The sequence below is a fragment of the Scyliorhinus canicula genome, chromosome 20 (genome assembly GCF_902713615.1).
Source record: "Scyliorhinus canicula chromosome 20, sScyCan1.1, whole genome shotgun sequence".
Taxonomy (NCBI): domain Eukaryota; kingdom Metazoa; phylum Chordata; class Chondrichthyes; order Carcharhiniformes; family Scyliorhinidae; genus Scyliorhinus; species Scyliorhinus canicula.
The window spans coordinates 76,145,612-76,163,781 of NC_052165.1; the positions used below are offsets into that span (position 1 = coordinate 76,145,612).

At 52.4% G+C, this 18,170-nt stretch overlaps 1 protein-coding gene across 3 annotated transcripts in view; it reads right to left on the bottom strand.

The window, feature by feature from the left end:
• Positions 1-18,170, bottom strand: part of svopl (SVOP-like) — a 143,955-nt gene that overhangs the window by 91,765 nt on the left and 34,020 nt on the right. Inside the window, exon 1 of one of the 3 annotated variants that reach the window (XM_038780876.1) lies at positions 8,658-8,906. The exons of 1 other annotated variant lie outside the window; for it this stretch is intronic. In XM_038780876.1, the coding sequence (XP_038636804.1) occupies positions 8,658-8,709 (52 nt within the window). In that variant the 5' untranslated portion in view covers positions 8,710-8,906. Of the gene's footprint in view, positions 1-7,369; positions 7,504-8,657; positions 8,907-18,170 lie in introns of those variants that run through there. One more of the 3 variants, XM_038780877.1, reaches the window with a different exon arrangement.

Consider the following 18,170-nt stretch of genomic DNA (forward strand, 5'->3'; position numbering starts at 1 on the left):
TGTCAGTGGGTCAATACACAAGGCAGGAGAGTGATGATAACTCACTGCGAAGTACACGCTGGTGCTCCACAGTTTATGCCAATGTCTGACTCCTGTCTGCTGACAGCCTCGGAACAGGGTCTGCATTGTGGACTTGTGACCTTGGGCCACTGTGCCCGGGGAGGATGCAACAAGGGGTAGGGGTGCAGGCAGGCCAGCACATGTATCAGGTGTCACATGTTTTAATAGAGAACGTTTTATATTTTCATTCCCCCTAGCTCCAGATAGTGAATCCACCCCGCCCCCCGCCAAGTGCCCACTCACGTTCCTCACTCTTCTTGATTCTTCATGCACTCCCACTGTGTCTAGGTGTTTCCCCAGATGCACATCATTGGTGGGGGCAGGCTGCTGATTTCCACGCCCTGTGGCCTTTGAGGTCCTTGGCAGACGTCCCCTGGAGGGCCTGGATTCGGAGGGCACTGGCCAACCTACCGGTGCCAGGGGTGTCGCCATGCCACCCTGTTCTGTCCGCTGCCCTTGTGGAGTGGGGGATTCAGAAAAACTGGAGACTGCAGTCGCCTCCTTGATGGCATGCCCCAGGTTGGCCTCCAGCACTTCTCCTCCCTGCTGGTGCCCGTAGTGCCCTGGGGGACTCCATAGAGCAGAGGGGCAGCTGGAGTGATCTCGGAGTCACCTGGCGCTGCCAGTCTTGGAGGCTCCTCATTGTCTGCAGCACAGTGTTGATGCTCTCAGCAATGCTCCTCAGTGACTGGACCATACTCTGCAGTGCCTCTGCAATGTCCACCTGCATCTGGAACATGGCCCTCAGCCATGGTCGTCGCAGGCCGAGCCATGCCCACTCAAGATGCAGACCTCATGCTTCAGGTTTTGCGGTCGCCACCCTAGCAGTGTTGGCCTCAGTGCCATTCATTGCCGGCATCACCTCCTGTGCCCAAAGCTCTTTGGGACTCCTCCAATCAGCTTTGCAGTCACTGGGATGTCGCTGACACCTCTTCCTGAATGTCACAGCTGTGTCCCATCGCCTGCATCAGCTCTGGGAGAACCTTGTCCAGAGGCTCGGCGTTTGACTGGGACCCAGCTGAGTCCTGGGATCCAGCAGACCTCCGACTGCTAACCTTGATGTTCCTGCCTTCACCTGATGTGAATCAGTAACTGTGTGCTGCTCACCAGATTGCGCCCCCGTAGCCTGTCCACTAATGTCGCCAACCCTGGTGTGTGTGGCGGAAAGTGGGGGGCGATAGCTGTGACATCTCGTTGGTGGTCTCTTCGGTGCTCTCCTCCGAGGTGTTCGGAGGTGGGGCTGGGCGGCGAATGACTCCAGATGGCCCGGTCTGATCAGGTGGAGATCATTCGAGACAATGGACATGTGGTCAGTGAGAGAGAAGGATCATTTTGTCTGACATCAACAACTCACGAGACAGATCATCTGGGTGAAGGAAAGTGGATCCTCACCTCTGTGGCACAGGCCAACCTCGCTGTTGCTGATCTCTCTCCTCAGTCAACCCTGTGATTTCCAGGGCTCAGTCCTCATGGGTGAGGACTTGGGTCTCTCGTATCCCGGCCCCTGTCCTGACCCTTTTATGCTTATTATAGGCTATCTGCCCTTATGAGAATGAAGAGAGGGTATTGTGAGACACATGCTTGATAGGTCAGGGAGGGGTCAGGGAGGGTTATAGCAGGTAACGTGTGGGCACCCTGCCTGGACAGAAGGGGCTGTGCTGATGGGTTCCAAGGGTGCAGAGGAACAAGCATGAAGATCGGATGTGGGGAGGGTGTGAGGGGTCAGCCATTAATTTGTGGGGATTGGAGATTGGGAATTCAAGGGCTGGCAGGCGCAACTAATGCCAGGAGTGGGGTGGTAACTTACCCTTGCAGCTCGGTCTTCTTCCGGCATTGGTCAGTGGTCCTCCTGGTCATGCTGCCCAAACTGACAGCTGCTGCCACTGCCTGCCAGGCAGCACTGCTGGCCTCGCAGCTGGTCCTCCTGCAGCTGGTCCTCCTGCCCCCTTGGGGGAACAGGGTGGGCGGCCTCTCACCCACAGCGCCGAGACGCCCGGCCAGGTCAACATTGTCAAAGTGAGCAGCAGGTGTGCGCGCTGCCACGCTGGTGTGCTGACTGAGAGCGAGCGGTCGGAGTGCATTGGAAGCAGCTAGTGTAACAAGCTAGTAACAAGCAGCAGCTTGTTAATGGCGAGAAGTTGAGGCGCGAGTCGGGAAGATCAGACGGTGAGGGAGCCAGTAATGGCGAGAATGTCGTGGGAGCTCATTTTCGGCATCGTCCCCAACGCAGCCGTTGATAAACCACCGGCCAATCGCACCCAAATGGCGCTTTGGAATTTTTCCATTAAATCGCGCCCAATGTTAATCTCAGAATACAGGAATTAGCCCAGCTTTTTCAAGCCGCTTCATTGTTAAACTGGGCTTAATTCATTGTTTGTGCAAAGGGGTTGTGTTTAACATGTTATTCTCTCAAGGATCCTTTCTCATGTCAACTTTAAAAAAGATATACTATTGATTAAACCAGAGAGGGCGCCAAGACCTGCCGTGCAGTACAGCATCGAGTTTAATGATCTCGCTTGAGCTGTCACAATGAGTGAGATCACTTTCAGAGCAAGAAGAGCAGCAGACTGGAGGAGGTTCGGCATGCCTGCTGACCACAAATGGGATCTACTGAGGCTATGGCTACTACAGAGCTGGACAGATTGGTGATGAGGGTATCTGCATATCTAATATCCTCCTTCATTGAACGTCTCCTTCATTCTTTTTGAGTGAGGGGCAAAGTTTGGGATTGTTGGTGAGTCGGACATTGACCTGGAGGTTACTACTGTCACACATGCATTAATTGATTATTTCGACCCTGGACACGAAAGGGTTGTCTACATTGTAGCCTTCCTGCCTTTATCCTGTTCTTCTACTTCCTCGTGTCCAGTTATGAAATGAAAATGAAAATGAAAATCGCTTGTCACGAGTAGGCTTCAATGAAGTTACTGTGAAAAGCCCCTAGTCGCCACATTCCAGCGCCTGTTCGGGGAGGCTGTTCGAACCGTGCTGCTGGCCTGCCTTGGTTTGCTTTCAAAGCCAGCGATTTAGCCCAGTGTGCTAAACAGCTGTTTCTCACTGTAACATCCCACATGGGGTGGAAATGCTGGTCTTCCCCATGCTCCTTGCAGAGTAAGGGTTCCCCCACTAGGGGTGGGGTATCTCAATTACCCAGTTATACAAGGTCGGCCAGCAAGACGCCGTCCCGAGAAGTACCCTGTATGTGTCGACTAAGGAGTGTAAATATCCTGTTTGTAAATAAAACTTTGTTCTTATTCTTACTCAGTTTGGACTCTTGTGTCCTTATTAAACTCATCAAGTAGGTGAAGCCAAGATCTGTTCTCTGACAATGACCAGGTTGAGATCCACTCAGCTGAATTCTGCAGGGCTCCTCCAGAATGGTCCAGGTGATGTTAGCATCAATAAAAGACACTGATGGTGATTTGCTCTATAATGGCCCTTGTGGAAGTATAACCCTTGTTGTAGCCAAGTTCTCATGAGACGTTCACTTGCACCACAAGAGCCTGACCGTGCCTACGGGACACGCACGCACACAAGCCGAAAACACATTTGTGTTTTTTCTCGTGTTACAGAATTAAGCCTAAAAATCCATTTCCTGAAAATGGGCTGCACGGTAGCATGGAAGCATTGCTGCTTCACAGCTCCAGGGTCCCAGGTTCAGATCACAGTCTGCGGAGTTTGCACTTTCTCCCGTGCCTGCGTGGGTTTCCTCCGGATGCTCCAGTTTCCTCCCACAAGTCCCGAAAGACGTGCTTATTGGCGGAATTGGACATTCTGAATTCTCCCTCAGTGTACCTGAACAGGTGCCGGAGTTTGGCGACTAGGAGATTTTCACAGCAACTTCAGCTGGTGGTTCCCAGGTATCTGGTGCTCTTGTCCTGCTACATGGTTGTGGTCGTGGGTTTAGAAGGTGCTGTCTGAGGAACCTTGGTGAGTTCCTGCAGTGCACCTTGTAGATGGTACACGCGGCTGGTACTGTGCGTCGGTGGTGGAGGGATTGAATGTTTGTGAATGCCTGGTGTGGCACAAAAAAGTATTTTAATATTCAGCTTTCGGCCACAGAACTCCTAATCGACTATACGAACTTAGTCTCCAAAAGGTACATAAAATTCTACCAACAGCCAGTAGAAATAATCCAGCAATTTAACCTTTAAGGAGGTCATGATTGCTTTAGGGAGCACTGGTGGCCAGGTGTTCAGCTCTGTGAGGTTAAGAAATGGTGTGAGCTAAGATGGGGTATTCTAAAATGGCAGCACTGACATTAAATCAGTGATGCACACTGACTGAAGTTATAATCTCCCTGATCTGCATGCTGCTCGCAGTCGTTCGGTGTAAACCAAAATGGCGTCCAGCGTAAATCTGTTTAGGTTCATGTAGGACGCGAGTTCTGAGATTGAGGAGGTTAATTCTCAAATCGACTGGTGTTGTAGAGCCTTATTTCTCTGCCCAAATCCAATTCTCTTCGACGAAAGGGGAAATGCTGGAAAATCTCAGCAAGTCTGGCAGCATCTGTAGGGAGAGAAAAGTGCTAACGTCACGAGTCCGATGACTCTTTGTCATCGGACTCGAAACGTTAGCTCTCTTCTCTCCCTACAAATTCTGCCAGACTTGCTGAGATTTTCCAGCATTTTCCCTTTCGTTTCAGATTCCGGCATCCGCAGTAATTTGCTTTTATCCAATTCTCTTCAGTGGCTGCTCCTCAAAAGTACTCCATTGGCTGTGAAGCACTTTTGGGTGCAACTCCTTCTTTTTATGTGGAGTGCCACAATCTTGAGAAACAACGTGCAAAAAAAAAAACAATGGCATTTACATTCGCTGCTAGACAATGAATCAAACAATCCTCAAAGGGCAGGTCAAACTGGACATGTCAAGCACCTTGTCAACCGGAGCAGAGATCATTGTTGAACTGAACACATCGGTGACGGCCTGGGCAGGAGCCAGTGTTTAAGGAAGCACAGTTACAGCACGTTACTGACTTCAAAAAACTGTCTCGGGTTGAGTTCATTATGTTACCCATGGGAGAGGCTTTTATACGGAGGTAGCTCTGCTCCTAGAGAGAGCAAAGCTTCAGAAAAAGAGGGGGGGGGGAGAGAAAATAAACAAATGAAAGTCAGAAATACTGATAGTCAGGGTGAAAAATAATAGACATGGGAAAGCAACTTTAATGCACAGACAACAGTGGGTCGGCAAGGTGGCACAGTGGCTAACACTGCTGTCTCACAGCGCCAGGAATCCGGGTTCGAATCCGGCTTTAGGTGACTGTGTGCAGTTTGCACTTTATACCTGTGTGTGCGTGTGTTTCCTCCGGGTGCTCCGGTTTCCTCCCACAGTTCAAAGATGTGTAGGTTAGGTGGATTGGCCATGCTAAATTGCCCCTTCGTGACCAAAGGTTAGGAGGGGTTATGGAGATAGGAGAGGGGGGGGGGGACTAGGTAGGGTGCTCTTTCAGAGGGTCAGTGCAGACTCGGGCTGAATTGCCTCCTTCTGCACTGTCGGTATTCTATCATTCTTCCATGATTATAAAGTTAAACATTCACTCCCGTCTCCAGCAGCACATTCTGACCGCAGTGCGTACCATTAGCAAAATGCACTGCAGCAAGTTGCCAGATTGTCTTACGAGTGGCGTACCACAAGGATCTGTTCTGGGGCCGTTGCTGTTTGTCATTTTTATAAATGACCTAGAGGAGGGCGCAGAAGGATGGGTGAGTAAATTTGCAGACGACACTAAAGTCGGTGGAGTTGTAGACAGTGCGGAAGGATGTTGCAGGTCACAGAGGGACATAGATAAGCTGCAGAGCTGGGCTGAGAGGTGGCAAATGGAGTTTAATGTGGAGAAGTGTGAGGTGATTCACTTTGGAAAGAATAACAGAAATGCGGAATATTTGGCTAATGGTAAAATTCTTGGTAGTGTGGATGAGCAGAGGGATCTCGGTGTCCATGTACACAGATCCCTGAAAGTTGCCACCCAGGTTGATAGGGTTGTGAAGAAGGCCTATGGTGTGTTGGCCTTTATTGTTAGAGGGATTGAGTTCCGGAGCCATGAGGTCATGTTGCAGTTGTACAAAACTCTAGTACGGCCGCATTTGGAGTATTGCGTACAGTTCTGGTCGCCTCATTATAGGAAGGACGTGGAAGCTTTGGAACGGGTGCAGAGGAGATTTACCAGGATGTTGCCTGGTATGGAGGGAAAATCTTATGAGGAAAGGCTGATGGACTTGAGGTTTTTTTCGTTAGAGAGAAGGTTAAGAGGTGACTTAATAGAGGCATACAAAATGATCAGAGGGTTAGATAGGGTGGACAGCGAGAGCCTTCTCCCGCGGATGGAGGTGGCTAGCACGAGGGGACATAGCCTTAAATTGAGGGGTAATAGATATAGGACAGAGGTCAGAGGTGGGTTTTTTACGCAAAGAGTGGTGAGGCCGTGGAATGCCCTACCTGCAACAGTAGTGAACACGCCAACATTGAGGGCATTTAAAAATTTATTGGATAAGCATATGGATGATAAGGGCATAGTGTAGGTTAGATGGCCTTTAGATTTTTTCCATGTTGGTGCAACATCGAGGGCCGAAGGGCCTGTACTGCGCTGTATCGTTCTATGTTCTATGTCTTTGACAGCACCGTCTGAACCTACAACCCCTACCACAGGACTTCCCAAACTGGGAGTCACAAACACCCCCAACCCCTCACGTTCTCTCTCCCTCCTCTCTCTTTCCTCCCCCCTCCCCCCTCACTGGCTACCACAGAGCTCTGATTGAATATTAACATCTGAGGCCCTTTCAATCCTGGTGTATTTTTGTAATGGTGCACATGGCTCAATGGGTGATGCTTGAGGCTTCATTCCTGCTCCAGAAAACCAAAGGGGAAAGGAAAGTTTCTTTAAAAAGATGTCACACGGGCGGCACAGTGGTTAGCACTGCTGCCTCACGATACTGAGGATCCGGGTTCAATCCCGGTCTCGTGGTCACTCTCCGTGTGGAGTTTGCACATTCTCCCAGTGTCTACATGGCTCTCACCCCCACAACCCAAAAGATATGCAGGGCAGGTGGACTGGCCGTGCTAAATTACCCCTTAATTGGAATTTTTTTTTTTTAAATAGAGAAGTCACGGAAACTTTGAAGCCTTATAATGGGGACCCAGCTGGAAAAGGTTTGTGCAGCACTGCACTATCACCTCGAAGGTGAAGGGGTGGGGAGGGGGCGGGGGTGTAGACCACCACCGTTTCCAAGTCAAGCACACAATACTTGCCAGATCAAATTCTTGCCACTTCCTCCCCAGCGCCACACTACATCGGTTCAAGATCGCCACCTACCTGGGGGCAATTAGAGATGGGCAACAAGTGCCGGTCTTACTAGCTGCACCCACCACCTGAGAATAGACCCTTCAAAAATAAAAAAAGGTCTCACATTAATGATCTGGTCGTAATGTGCCACTGTTTGTGGGCAGGCACAGGGAGTAATGAGGGGGAAAAAAAAAATCACAGCAATCAATGTCACTGTTAATTCTCTGCCATGGAGTTTGCGTCAATGTTTTAGAAAACAAACCGGGCACTGTCTGCTAGGCCGCAGACAGATTACCAGAGTTATTAGGAAATTAGGTCAGACCAACTAGAGAGAGACTGCCAGATCTGATTTCCCACCTCCTCAGCTTGCAATCTTGCCCACGGCAGGTGTAGGGAGAAAGGCTGTCCCATTCCGACAAGATAAAAGGAAATGAACAAGCGAGAGGCCCCGTGTTGGGGACCATCTGCACGCCCAACCCTCAGGGAAGGATGGCGGAGAGAGAGAGACCCAGATTCCGGGTAAAATGCTGAGAGGGTAACCGAGCAAAGATTGCACAACTACCTGAAAAACAAAGTGCGGTTTGAGCTGACACGTGTGATTAAGCAAGCTGAGAGGTGCTCCCGCCTGTGCCCTGATTGTATGAATTGGTGCTTTATTCTTCACAAACTGGTGAGTTCACGGATGGCTCGTTCTGGCCGCAGTAAAGCGCCCGGCACAAAATCTGGCTAAAGCTAATTCTTCAATCAGCGTTGCTGTTCAAGAAATCCGTGCTTCTTGCTCATGGAAGAGGGGGGGGAGAGAGAGGGAGAGAGAGGAGAGAGAGACAGCTCAATTAAACTTAAACGGTTGTAATGTTCCTAACCTTGAAATATGACTTTGTGCTCCCGTGAGGGTTGCAAGGAAACACATCCCTCACTTCCAGCGCACCTGTACTGCTTTCAAAACAAACAAGAGGTGCAACGTCAGCAGCAGATCTAACGCACTCTCGGGGGCTTCTGAAACCTGGTGGGTTGTGTGTTAGCTGTTCCACAAAGTACAACCAGTTTAATTTCCTCTCAGCGTATTTTTAGTGGTGTACAGGTGGTCGATTTGCCTGTTCCTCCCCCCCCCCCCCCCCCCCCACAGTTGCCACCCGATCTCCTTCATAAACAATCTTGTCGCCTATCCCTGGACTGACTCTCTGGGTCTCCGACAAAGCTCGATGCCAGTCTCGCCCTCAGCCTGGTTAATACACGCTCTCTTCGACTTCAAATTCCTTAGACCATTGTGGAACAGGTGAATCTGCACTTGGCAACCGTGCTTTACGTTTACAATTACCTCGAGTCTTACAGTTGCTGAACTCCTGATATCGCTGCTTCGACATCTCCATATTATCCCCCGGGTGCCTCTCAGAGTCAGTTGAGAGTAAGCAGGGCAGTGAAATGCTGATTGGCTGTCTGTGGTAGTTCTACTCCTGTGGCAGCCAGAAAGGGGGAAGTCCTGATGGAATTGCTGGATTGCTTCACAGAACATCAGCGACGACTGCCCTGGTCAGCAAGCTTGCTGCTGTTCAAAAACCTCAAGACTTGTAGGACGATGGAAGAGGTTGATGCTCATGCCCACTGGTTCCCCCTACCTGCCTCAGCTGCAAATTACACCCTCCTGTCCCTGACCACTCTCCCAATCAGTAGGACCTAACGCATGGGGTGTGACCGCCTCCTGGCACGAAGCATTCAGCCAAGGCTCACCCTCCCTGATGCAACACAGTACATCTCAGCCTCCGGCTCAATGACACTGAGCCGACACTCCGAGCCAGAGTTCGATGGACTATCGAGGGTGGGTGAGAACGAGGAGTGGAGGTTCCAATCATCAGTCATGTTCACTTGTTCTCAAAGAGGCCAGAGACCTGAGGGTGGCCAGTCTGTGCTTCCCTAGTGGATCTCAGGCCAGGGTTAGTCAGGTCAGGATTTCATTACAGAGATGAAAGGCTCCACGTTCCAAATTCAGACTGCTGTGCCATGCCCACTGCTGGTTGGAGCAGTCACTGCAGGGTCTGACATACCTCGTGCCAGGTAAGGAATTACGGGTGGGGGTGTGTGTGTGTGGGGGCGGGGGGTGTGTGTGTGTGTGGGGGCGGGGGGTGTGTGTGTGTGTGTGGGGGCGGGGGGTGTGTGTGTGTGTGGGGGCGGGGTGTGTGTGTGTGTGTGGGGGCGGGGTGTGTGTGTGTGTGTGTGTGTGTGTGTGTGGGTGGGCGGGGGTGTGTGTGTGTGTGTGTGTGTGTGTGGGGGCGGGGGTGTGTGTGTGTGTGTGTGTGTGTGCGCGTGCGCGCGTGCGGGGTGTGTGTGGGCGCGCGTGTGTGTGTGTGTGGGCGCGCGCGTGTGTGTGTGTGGGCGTGCGTGTGTGTGTGTGTGAATAAGCTAAGGAGTTGGATGCGGTACAATGTGCGTGAGAGGGTATGGAGTTGGACGGGGACAGAGTACGTGTGTGAGAGAATGGAGAGAGTTAGGGTGTGTGTTAGATGGGGTACAGTGCCCGAGAGAGCCTGGGGATTTGGGTGGGTCAGAGTGTGCCTGAGTGGGTGGGAAGCTGGATGTGGTACAGTCTGTGAGAGAGATGCTGGGGAGTTGAATTGGGAAAAGTGTGTGCAAGGGTGGGGAGTTGAATGGGATACTGTGCATGTGTGCGTGATGACGAGAGATAGAGGACGGGGTATTTTGTAAGTAAAAGCATATTTGAGAGTGTGGGCGTTGGCTGGGGCACAGTATGTGTGTGAGGGTGCGGAGTTGGATGGGGAACAGAGTGTGTATGTGTGAAGAAGAGAAATAGAGAATAGGGTGTCTGGCAGGTGATGGAACCATCAATTCACCAGACACATGTTTCCGATGTGAATCTAGGCTTTAATCGACTTACTTCAGAGCCAGCCTGTTACCTGTCGATGAACTCGTAGTGACCCAGGCTGACTCTGGACACGGGTACTTATACAGCTGCACTAGGGGGAGGAGTCGTGGGCGGAACCAAAGGTGGAGCCCAGTACAGGTTCCTAAGTGCTCCCAGCGCTACTCCCCCTAGTGGTAGGACAGCGTACTGTGCATACAACAACAGTGCGAATTAACATATATTACATTCACCACAGCAGGTAAGTGTGTGTGAGTGGGGAGTTGGATGAGGAACAGTGCGTGTTTGAGGGTAGGGAGTTGGATACAGTATGGTGCATATTAGAGGGGGGGGGGGGACATTTGATGTGGTACAGCGAGTTGGATGGAGTACGGTGCGCGTGTGAGGGTGGAGAGCTCGATGAGGTTCAGTGCATGTTTGAGGGTAGGGAGTTGGATGGGATGCAGTTTGGGTGCCAGGATGGTGAATTGGATGGGGTACAGTGTGGGTGTGAGGATGGTGAATTGGATGGGGTACAGTGTGGGTGTGAGGATGGTGAATTGGATGGGGTACAGTGTGGGTGTGAGGATGGTGAATTGGATGGGGTACAGTGTGGGTGAGAGGATGGTGAATTGGATGGGGTACAGTGCGGGTGAGAGGATAGTGAATTGGATGGGGTACAGTTTGGGTGCGAGGATGGTGAATTGGATGTGGTACAGTGTGGGTGCCAGGATGGTGAATTGGATGGGGTACAGTGTGGGTGTGAGGATGGTGAATTGGATGGGGTACAGTGTGGGTGTGAGGATGGTGAATTGGATGGGGTACAGTGTGGGTGTGAGGATGGTGAATTGGATGGGGTACAGTGTGGGTGTGAGGATGGTGAATTGGATGGGGTACAGTGTGGGTATGAGGATGGTGAATTGGATGGGGTACAGTGTGGGTGTGAGGATGGTGAATTGGATGGGGTACAGTGTGGGTGAGAGGATGGTGAATTGGATGGGGTACAGTGCGGGTGAGAGGATGGTGAATTGGATGGGGTACAGTGTGGGTGAGAGGATGGTGAATTGGATGGGGTACAGTTTGGGTGCGAGGATGGTGAATTGGATGTGGTACAGTGTGGGTGCCAGGATGGTGAATTGGATGGGGTACAGTGTGGGTGTGAGGATGGTGAATTGGATGGGGTACAGTGTGGGTGTGAGGATGGTGAATTGGATGGGATGCAGTTTGGGTGCCAGGATGGTGAATTGGATGGGGTACAGTGTGGGTGTGAGGATGGTGAATTGGATGGGGTACAGTGTGGGTGTGAGGATGGTGAATTGGATGGGGTACAGTGTGGGTGTGAGGATGGTGAATTGGATGGGGTACAGTGTGGGTGTGAGGATGGTGAATTGGATGGGATGCAGTTTGGGTGCGAGGATGGTGAATTGGATGGGGTACAGTTTGGGTGTGAGGATGGTGAATTGGATGGGGTACAGTTTGGGTGAGGATGGTGAATTGGATGGGGTACAGTGTGGGTGAGGATGGTGAATTGGATGGGGTACAGTGTGGGTGTGAGGATGGTGAATTGGATGTGGTACAGTGTGGGTGCCAGGATGGTGAATTGGATGGGGTACAGTGTGGGTGTGAGGATGGTGAATTGGATGGGGTACAGTGTGGGTGTGAGGATGGTGAATTGGATGGGGTACAGTGTGGGTGTGAGGATGGTGAATTGGATGGGGTACAGTGTAGGTGAGGATGGTGAATTGGACAGGGTACAGTTTGGGTGTGAGGATGGTGAATTGGATGGGGTACAGTTTGGGTGAGGATGGTGAATTGGATGGGGTACAGTGTGGGTGTGAGGATGGTGAATTGGATGGGGTACAGTGTGGGTGTGAGGATGGTGAATTGGATGGGGTACAGTGTGGGTGTGAGTGAATGGAGAGTTGGATGGGGTACAGTTTGGGTGAGGATGGTGAATTGGATGGGGTACAGTGTGGGTGAGAGGATGGTGAATTGGATGGGGTACAGTTTGGGTGAGGGGATGGTGAATTGGATGGGGTACAGTGTGGGTGTGAGGATGGAGAGTTGGATGGGGTACAGTGTGGGTGAGAGGATGGTGAATTGGATGGGGTACAGTTTGGGTGAGGGGATGGTGAATTGGATGGGGTACAGTTTGGGTGAGAGGATGGTGAATTGGATGGGGTACAGTGTGGGTGTGAGGATGGTGAATTGGATGGGATGCAGTTTGTGTGTGAGGATGGTGAATTGGATGGGGTACAGTGTGGGTGTGAGGATGGTGAATTGGATGGGGTACAGTGTGGGTGTGAGTGAATGGAGAGTTGGATGGGGTACAGTGTGGGTGTGAGGATGGTGAATTGGATGGGGTACAGTTTGGGTGCCAGGATGGTGAATTGGATGGGGTACAGTGTGGGTGTGAGGATGGTGAATTGGATGGGGTACAGTTTGGGTGAGAGGATGGTGAATTGGATGGGGTACAGTTTGGGTGAGAGGATGGTGAATTGGATGGGGTACAGTGTGGGTGTGAGGATGGTGAATTGGATGGGGTACAGTTTGGGTGAGAGGATGGTGAATTGGATGGGGTACAGTGTGGGTGCCAGGATGGTGAATTGGATGGGGGACAGTGTGGGTGCGAGGATGGTGAATTGGATGGGGTACAGTGTGGGTGAGAGGATGGAGAGTTGGATGGGGTACAGTGTGGGTGTGAGGATGGTGAGTTGGATGGGGTACAGTGTGGGTGAGCATGGTGAATTGGATGGGGTACAGTGTGGGTGCGAGGATGGTGAATTGGATGGGGTACAGTTTGGGTGAGGATGGTGAATTGGATGGGGTACAGTTTGGGTGTGAGGATGGTGAATTGGATGGGGTACAGTGTGGGTGTGAGGATGGTGAATTGGATGGGGTACAGTTTGGGTGTGAGGATGGGGAATTGGATGGGGTACAGTTTGGGTGAGGATGGTGAATTGGATGGGGTACAGTTTGGGTGAGAGGATGGTGAATTGGATGGGGTACAGTTTGGGTGTGAGGATGGTGAATTGGATGGGGTACAGTGTGGGTGAGAGGATGGTGAATTGGATGGGGTACAGTGTGGGTGCGAGGATGGTGAATTGGATGTGGTACAGTGTGGGTGTGAGGATGGTGAATTGGATGGGGCACAGTGTGGGTGCCAGGATGGTGAATTGGATGGGGTACAGCTTATGCGAGAGGCTTGGGAGTTGGACGGGTGCAATTTGTGTGCGAGGGTCGTGAGTTGGATGTAGGACAGTCTGCGTGTGAGGGTGGAGAATTGGACATGATACAGTCTCAGTGTGAGGGAGGGTTTGGGAGTTAGGTGGAGTACTGTATGCATGCGAGGGCGGGGAATTGGTTGGGGTACCGTCTGTGTGTGTGTGTACACGGGGAGATGAATGTGCGGTTTGTGTGCGAGGATGGGGTACAGTTGGTGTGTGAGTGGGTGGGTACCTGGATCAGGTACAAGGTGTGAGAGAGTGGGAAATTAGATGGGATATAGTGTGTATGTGAAGTTGAAAGTGGTAGTGTGTGTGTGTGTTTGTCGTGTGTCGTGTGTGTGAGAGGGTGGGGTACAGTGCGTGAGTGTGGGAGTTGGATGTTGTACAGTGTATGCGTGGGTGGGGAGTTTGGCGTGGTAAGTGTGTAATTCTATGTGAGAGTGGGGAGTTAGATGGGGTACAGCGTGTGAGAGTGGGGAGTTAAGATGGGGTACAGCGTGTGGGAGTGGGGAGTTAAGATGGGGTACAGCGTGTGTGCGCGTGTGAGTGGGGAGTTGGATGTGACTGTGTGTATGTATGTGTGTGGGAGGGCAGTTAGATGGGGTACAGTGTGTGTGAGAGTGGGGAGTTAGATGGGGTACAGTGTGTGTGAGAGTGGGGAGTTAGATGGGGTACAGTGTGTGTGAATGGGCAGTTAGATGGGGTACAGTGTGTGAGTGGGGAGTTAGATGGGGTACAGCGTGTGTGTGTTAGTGGGTGGGGAGTTGGATGTGACTGTGCGTGTGTATGTGTGTGGGGGGGGGGGGGAGTTTGATGGGGTACAGTGTGTGTGAGAGAGTGGGTAGTTGGATGTGACTGTGTGGGGGGGGGTGGGGAGTTGGATGGGGTACAGTGTGTGTGGGTGGTGGGGAGTTGGATGTGACTGTGTGGGGGGTGGCGAGTTGGATGTGGTACAGTATGGGGGGTGGGGAGTTGGATGTGGTACAGTGTGTGTGGGTGGTGGGGAGTTGGATGTGGTACAGTGTGTGTGTTAGTGGGTGGGGGGTTGAATGTGGTACAGTGTGTGTGGGTGGGGAGTTGGATATGGTACAGTGTGGGGGGGTGGGGAGTTGGATGGGGTACAGTGTGTGGGTGGAGAGTTGGATGGGGTACAGTGTGTGTGGGTGGAGAGTTGGATGTGGTACAGTGTGTGTGGGTGGGGAGTTGGATGGGGTACAGTGTGTGGGGGTGGAGAGTTGGATGTGGTACAGTGTGTGTGGGTGGGGAGTTGGATGGGGTACAGTGTGTGTGGGTGGAGAGCTGGATGTGGTACAGTGTGTGTGGGTGGGGAGTTGGATGGGGTACAGTGTGTGTGTGGGGGGTGGAGAGTTGGATGTGGTACAGTGTGTGGGTGGGGAGTTGGATGGGGTACAGTGTGTGTGGGGGGGTGGAGAGTTGGATGTGGTACAGTGTGTGTGGGTGGGAGTTGGATGGGGTACAGTGTGTGGGTTAGTGGGTGGGGAGTTGGATGTGGTACAGTGTGTGTGTTAGTGGGTGGGGAGTTGGATGTGGTACAGTGCGTGTGGGTGGGGAGTTGGATGGGGTACAGTGTGTGGGTTAGTGGGTGGGGAGTTGGATGTGGTACAGTGTGTGTGTTAGTGGGTGGGGAGTTGGATGTGGTACAGTGTGTGTGGGTGGGGAGTTGGATGGGGTACAGTGTGTGGGTTAGTGGGTGGGGAGTTGGATATGGTACAGTGTGTGGGTGAACCTCAGTAATTCACACTGTATTGTACCACATGTATTGAGCCTGTACTCTGTACCAGATTATGTGTAATCGCGTGGCCCTGCCCATAGGGGGAGATGAGTTTGTACTGGGCTCCGCCCATGACTCCTCCCCCAGCCAGAAGTATAAAGATCAGTGCTGTGAGCCTGCTGCCAGTTCATCTCGGGTTCACCCCGTCACAGGCAGGCTCTGTTGTAAGACGACTAAAACCACTGTTCACTTCTAACCACGTGTCGCGTGAATTGAGGGTCTCATCAATTTCATCGTCTTAAGAAACAGTAAGAAACGACTATGGAATCAGCCCTCAAACCTGATCGACTGGAACTCGACCCACAGGATGCAGAGACGAAAGAAATCTTTTCACACTGGCTCAGATATTTCAAGGCCTACCTGGCTGAAGCAAGCACTACAGAAACTAGAGGAGCAGAAACTCAGCCTACTGCACGCAAGGGTGAGCCATCGTATCTCTACTCAACTTAATTGTACCAACTCATATACAGAGGCCCTGGCCCTGCTCGACAGAATGTACATGAGGCCCGTCAATTAGGTCTACGCACACGTTTTTACGACTTGCCGCCAGCGCCCTACAGAATCGCTAGAAGAATCTGCGCGATTTAAAAGCCTTATCCCGGGACTGTAATTACCAAGCTGTAAATGCTGCAGAGCATAGGGAACTCGCTGTCCGAGATGTATTTGTTGCAGGCCTCAGGTCCAACTACGTGCGCCAGCGGTTGCTTGAGAAGGGGGCCCAAAACTTAGAAGACACTGTAGAACTCGCCACTACTATGGATGTCTCGTTCCGCAGCCTCACCTCGTTCCCTGCGGACCCCACGACCCAGTCATGAGCCCCCGACCAGCGACTGCCCCAGGCCTGCGCCGCGCAGCCACCCAACCACTATGCTACTCCAGCTTGCCACTTTTGTGGCCAGCCCCAGCACCCGCGGCAACACTGCCCGGCCCGCAACGTGGCCTGCAGCAGCTGCGGTCGCAAAGGACACTATGCCCGGGTATGCCTGGCGAAGAAAACCCCTGCCCCAAACTCTCTCGCAGCCCAGAGCACTCGCTCCCCAAACTCGCAGGCCCGCAAGCCCCGTAACGTTGCGGCCTGTACCCCGACTCCGCCCCCAACCACCACGTGCGACCCATGGGGGGCGCCATCTTGGCAACCCCCACCACGCGGCCGGCCACGTGCGACTCATGGGGATCGCCATCTTGGACACCATCTTCCTCGCCGCCCGCCACGTGCGATCCATGGGGGCGGCCATCTTGGACTCCATCCTCTCCAAACTCAGAAACTCAAATCGAAGACTGCGACCTCAGCGGGCATTCATCACGGGGCCACTCCAGCACAGCTAATCGAGCCGCCGACTACCCGCAACTCAACGTGGTCACATTGGACCAGTCGCATCCGAAACACCTCCACAACTCGATGATGACTGTTAAAATCAACGGGTACAGTACACCGTGCCTCTTCGACTCCGGGAGCACCGAGAGCTTCATACACCCAGATCAGGTAAGACACTGTTTGCTCCCGGTTTTTCCTGCACGGCAAACTATCTCCCTCGCTTCGGGCTCCCACTCTGTTCACCTCCAAGGGCGCACCGTCGCGACCCTAACGATTCAAGGCGCTAGCTACTCGAATTTTCAGATATACATCCTGCCCGAACTCTGCACCCCACTCTTACTGGGACTCGATTTCCAGTGTAACCTCAAAAGTCTCACCCTCAGCTTCGGCGGACCCCTACCCCCACTCACTATCTGCAGCCTAGCAACGCTAAGAATCTCCCTCCCTCCACCCTTTGCCAATCTCACTCTGGACTGTAAACCCGTAGCCACTCGCAGCAGGCGGTACAGCCTGCAGGACAGGGTGTTTATCAGAACCGAGGTCCGGAGGCTCCTACGTGAGGGGGTCATAGAGGCCAGTAACAGCCCCTGGAGAGCTCAGGTGGTGGTCGTCAAGACCGGGGAAATATTCCGAATGCTAGTGGACTATAGTCAGACCATTAATCGGTTCACGCTCCTCGATGCGTACCCACTGCCCAGGATTGCAGACATGGTGAATCAGATCGCCCAGTATCGTATTTTCTCCACGGTGGATCTGAAGTCTGCATACCACCAGCTCCCAATCTGCCCGGAGGACCACCACTACACGGCGTTCGAGGCCGATGGCCGCCTCTTCCATTTCCTCCGGGTTACCTTTGGCGTCACGAATGGGGTCTCGGTGTTCCAAAGAGCAATGGACCGAATGGTGGACCAGTACGGGCTGCGGGCCACATTTCCATACTTGGACAACGTCACCATCTGTGGCTATGACCAGCAGGACCATGAAGCCAACCTCCATCGATTTCTCCAGACGGCCCAGAAACTCAACCTCACTTACAACATGGAGAAATGCATTTTCCGCACGACTAGACATCCTCGGCTATGTCTTGGAAAACGGAGTCCTGGGCCCCGATCTGGACCGTATGCTTAGAACTCCCTCTCCCTCATTGTCCTCCAAGGGCGCACTGTCGCGGCCCTCAAAAGGTGCCTGGGATTCTTCTCTTATTATGCCCAGTGGGTCCCTCAATATACGGATAAAGCCCGCCCACTATTTAAGGCCACACTTCCCTCTATCGGACGAGGCCTGTCAGGCCTCCACTCGGATCAAGGAGGACATCACCAAAGCGGCCATGCCGGCGGTGGATGAATCCATCCCCTTCCAGGTGGAGAGCGATGCCTTAGCGGTTGCTCTCGCAGCCACATTGAATCAGGCAGGGAGACCAGTCGCCTTTTTCTCCCGAACCCTCTCCGCTTCGGAACTTCGACACTCCTCGGTCAAAAACGAAGCACAAGCCATTGTGGAGGCTATACGACACTGGAGGAACTACCTCGCAGGTAGAAGGTTCACCCTCATCACCGACCAAAGATCGGTTGCCTTCATGTTTGACAACTCGCAAAGGGGCAAAATTAAAAATGATAAAATCCTGAGGTGGAGGATCGAACTCT